Raw genomic sequence first — 5,040 nt, 5'->3', positions numbered from 1 at the left:
AAAACAACGCTGTAGTTATAAACGACATATGAGAAACGTTATGGTGCCATGTTTTGAATAGTAAATGCATTTCTGTTTTGATATAGGTTTAGGGGAAGAATACCTGTCATACATAAAGACAATAAAAATAAAAAGTGAACAAAAATAACAGATGATATCGTCACTTTTCTATGTATAGCACGAAGATATTGTACAGTGTATGCTACAGTATATCAAATAAATTGATATACAGTGTGATCGGTATAAGTCGTTATAATCAAATAATAGGTGGCGCTGCTTCAGAAATATATTTGGTGGACAAAGAATATACTAAAACTAAAAGAGTTTAAGATACATTGCTAAGAAACACGATAAATGTTTTTCGAGAAGTAATTCTAACTACAGAATTATTAAAATTTTTAAAAATGATGTCCAGGTCGGTCCGTGCAGAGACGCGAAGCCGAGCAAAAGATGATGTTAAACGTGTGATGCAGGCGATAGACAAAGTTCGGAAATGGTACGGTAGGTTAGGGTTGACTGCAGCTGTTTACTTACCTAGTTTTTCCTTCGTTTCGGACGACGATGATATATTAGGCCTGCGATAGATGGGGTTAAGTTCTGCAGTTGGTCACCCCAACAACATATCCATCTTAAATGAATTTTTTTCTATTTTTCGTATATGATTTTTGCGAAGCTCTCAGATGGTGCAGTTTTACACTGTAAACAAAATCAGATACATATGTTTAAAATGCCCAAATTAGCCCTTGAATCAAGGCTTGAATGAAGCTACAAGGTATATCTGTTTATTAATTTAAACATTTTCTTCTGTAAACAATGCTAACAAATTTTGTACCATAACTACAAGTACAACACACCTGTGAAAAAAATATTATATACTTTAAAAATACACGTTTCAGAACTCTCTAGTGATGCCATTTTTGGCAAATATTAAAGAACACTTACACTAACAGCAAAAGTGGAAAATCAGCAAGTAGCAAGTAATTATTACGTAAAATTTCTTCAGTTTCTGTAAGTGTAATGCGTCTATGTATGACTCTTCCAGTTCCATCCAAATAACATTATTTTCCAATTATAATTTTGTCTGCTTTTAAAAAATATTTGTTTAGGAGAGCTGAGAAAAGGTGTGCCATTGCTACAATGCAAGAAAGACACTTTAAGCTATACCCAGTTAAATGGTTTCCTCTAGTAACTCAATTACTTCATCATCAGTATTGATAGATTATGATGTGTCACTATGGTTGTGCATTTTTAAGGGGCATTCATACATGTTGAGCTAAATTCTGGTTGTGGCACATGCAATGTATCTGGCATGCATTTCTTCCATTACAAGTACAGATCATTTGCAGAAGCATCTCAGAGGTTATAGGTCTAATATACATTATGAGGATAGGGACAATGTCCATTTTTCTCCTATGATGCACTGCTGAGCCAAGAGCTTGGTAGGGGGATGCACGAAGACAACTAACATTTTGTCTGCCACCTTGCCCTCTCTTGTATACAAAAGCTGCCTTCACATGATTGTAAGCTCACAATGCTGAAAGTTTTTACACTGAGTTTGTTCAGCTCTCCATGCACATTATTTTCCCTTGCCTTTCACATCACAGAGATAGGTTATTAATATTTTTGCTGCTGTTGTGGCCATTGCCCTGTTGTCACTTCCAAGACTCTCTAATTCAGTATAAGCTTTGTTTATGGTTTTCTTCCCAATGTGATATTGTACACATTTGGTATTACACCTAGATAATGCATGTACAACTGACAAGATTCTCTAAAGAACATATGGTATTTTTTTTCAGGCTCTGTGTTAAAAGAATTGCATATGCAGATCTATGCTTCTTCTTGTGTTATAGAGAGCCAGCTCAAGAACGTCAGTGTCTGCCATACTGTGGATCTTATGATGATTAACCTTTTTATGTCAGCTGTTGATGTCTGTTTCCTCTTGACTGCTGGTCATATCTGGGACAATTTGGAATCCATCATAGACTGGGTCTGCTGAAAAAGAGAATGACAAATTCATATTTTTGGAGGAGTCTGCAGGAATTTGGTATTATAGATTCCCACACAGATATTTGTGAAGGAACTTAACTAAGTCTAATTTGTTATCACTTAAACACTGAGTACATATTTCCACACTGGCAAAGATCTCTCTTCAATGAACTGGTATGTTTTTGATTCTTGATATGTAGCTGCTCTCCAAATTTAATAGAAATTTTTTCACGTATGTAAAATGCTTCCACTAACGTGTTGGAGAGCCTGAATCCCAACTGAAGATACTGCAAGTAATCCTGTGCAAGTTTAGAATTGAAAATTAGATTGATAATGTAATTTTGATGAAGGGGTATACAGTAAAGATTATCATCAGCCCAGAACTGATCTTCCAATGGGCATTAGCACTGACAGAATGTCAGGAAGATGTGACAACAGAAACAGTACTCAGTCATCACTATTCCATGATCTTGGTGTCAAGATGGAGGATTTGATTTGCAAGTTTACAGATCTCCCATGGGAGTCATTACAACACACTGTATTATTCACGTAATTTTCGTACTTATACACGAAACATTATGAAGCTGGAATAAAAGACTCGTATATAAGCACTATTAGAGCAGGTGCTGAATGATTTTAAGAACATGTATACTTGATTTTCTGCCCTTTTAATATTCATATGTTCTTTTGTTTTATAGTAATAAAGTCCACTAATAGAAATTTCTTAGCATGTAATTTGAAAAGATCCATTAATTATGTAAAAGTTAATAAACGTTGTGATTGTAATACTGTTAACAGAAGTGAACAATTCACTGCAATATGTCAGGTTCAACAAGTGTTAAATTGGATATTGCTGTCATATTTTGTTTAGAGCATAAAACCGCACCACAACAGGCATATTTAAAAGTAGAGAAAACTTTCCATACGATAAACTGTGTTGTGGGTAGAAGGCAGATTGGGGGGAGGTGACCATACTCCTAAAATATGGCTCGTTATTGAGATATACAGTAAACCTAATATAAGCCAGTAGAACAGCATGTTAAATATTTTGTGAAATACTTGTATGTACTATGTTATAAATACTATTACGCTTAACCTTTGTGGTGTTTAATAAAAAAGAGAAATTACAATATCATAAAAATACTAAAACTTAAGATACTATTTTTACAGCATTGCCACTCTTTTAGCTCAGTTTTTTTTAGCCATGGCTCTTAGTTTGTTTGTTTTTCAAGTACAAACTTTTAGCTCATAGCTACATCATCTCTTGACCGATTTGATATCTAAATACAGTTTTGGACTCAGTAGGTTAAACCCTTTCAATTGATGTATTTACCATGCCCAAGGTATCATAGATTAATTTACTCTAATCCTGCTGAAAAGAATTTCAATTTGAGGGTCAGCTGGTAGAGATTCTGATGAGTAATCAAATCAAATCAGGGATTCGTGTGGCTCATGTTTGGTATTCCTGGTGCACAAAATTGTATCTAATAAAAAGGAAAAAAAAGGTCTCATAGATTAATTCACTCTAATTCTGCCTAAAAGAACTTCAATTGCCATAACTATTGAGGATTCCCTCTTGTTTACATTTGTATAGAACTTATGTGTGATACAGATAGTCTAATAATTGCAATTTCTTGTCAAACTTACATTGTGTGATAGTACAGCAGTAAGGATGCTACAGACAAGTTCACAAAAGTACATCATGTAAATTTCATCCCAAGTTTCTCAATAAACAGAGATCTACAACCTGTTTCTGAAAAAAAATATATGAAAGTTAATTTTTTTTGATTTATAGTTTTTTACATTTATTTTTCTACATTTAGACTAAGAAGACATTACTAGTATATAATGGTTCCTTCATAATCACATCCTCTTCATAATTAGAAACAACTTATAAAATAGCATATGGACATTTATTTATAAGTGTCAGAACTCGCCTCCTGAGGCTGGATGATATGCAAATAGTTAAAATTTTTCTCAACTTTACGTTATCTGCCAAATTTCAAACTGTTAGTTTTGAAACAGTGTGTGTATTTGGTAATTCTGTTTGTAGTATGCTGTTCAGTTTTGATACACTTATTTTAATAAGGTTTAAGTATTTATTATGTGTAGAGTAACTCAATATGAAAGTATAGTTTTGAAAAATAGTGATTATATTGTTTTTTTCCCTTAGGGAAAAGAAATGGGTCACTATTGGAGATACCACAATGAAGATTTATAAATGGGTTCCAGGTTTGTATAAACAGAAACTAAAAATACTTTTAGTAAGTAAGCTCTTAAGAAGTCAAACATGTCTAATTTTTAATTGGAAACTGCATGACACAGACAATAAACTGTTATATATTTCAACAGATTTGCCTTGTAAATTATATAGGCCAGTTAGTCTCAATTTTGAAGTTGAAAAAAAATTTGAGAATCATTTAGTGAAATATGATGTCATAAAAGAAAATTAACATGGATTAACCAATGCAAAATTTTGCATTATCAATCAGTTATCTTTTATCAAGGATATTACTTATTATCTGGATGAGGGAAAGGGTGTGGACTTGGTGTACTGAGATTCTAAAAAAAAAGCTTTTAACAAGGTTCCAAACAAAAGATTAATTAAGAAAATTACATTGAAAGGGGTTGGGAAAAAAGGCTAGTTACTGTATTTTTTGGAATATAAGACGCACCCTTATTTTGAAGACAAAGTTTTGGGGGGAAAAAAGCTACAGTTTCATTTGAAAGATTTTTATTGAACAAAAATTCAATTTGATACTTTAAAAATTAGTATATATTGTTCTAAACACAAAAGAGCTCAAAACATCAAAATAAGAAAATACCATAAATCAAAAAAAAGGTTTACTGTTATTTATTTTGGTTCAAAACTTACAAAATCTTCATTGCTTTCACTTTAATTTATTTTTTTATTATTTAGGGAGCATTATAAATAGTTATGTTTTTAAAAGAAAAAAACTACTACTGTTATAAATAACACATTCAATTGAACTAAACTATGCATGCCTATTTAAATATATTTACACATGGCTTGTGTATATCTTATATATGTAC

General features: G+C 32.3%; 1 protein-coding gene across 1 annotated transcript in view; it reads left to right on the top strand.

Moving 5' to 3' along the window:
• The first annotated feature begins 276 nt into the window (after positions 1 to 276).
• The window catches only part of LOC106462731 (B-cell CLL/lymphoma 7 protein family member A-like), a 20,553-nt gene continuing 15,789 nt past the window's right edge, over positions 277 to 5,040 (top strand). The window contains exons 1-2 of the mRNA XM_013922677.2: positions 277 to 496; positions 4,160 to 4,218. Coding sequence (XP_013778131.1) covers positions 405 to 496; positions 4,160 to 4,218 — 151 coding nt within the window. The 5' untranslated portion in view covers positions 277 to 404. The remainder of the gene's footprint in view (positions 497 to 4,159; positions 4,219 to 5,040) is intronic.

The sequence above is a fragment of the Limulus polyphemus genome, unplaced genomic scaffold (assembly GCF_000517525.1).
Source record: "Limulus polyphemus unplaced genomic scaffold, Limulus_polyphemus-2.1.2 Scaffold1233, whole genome shotgun sequence".
In the NCBI taxonomy this organism is placed as follows: domain Eukaryota; kingdom Metazoa; phylum Arthropoda; class Merostomata; order Xiphosura; family Limulidae; genus Limulus; species Limulus polyphemus.
Note: the sequence above shows the minus strand (reverse complement) of the source record. Positions and strands in the feature narration are given on the sequence as shown.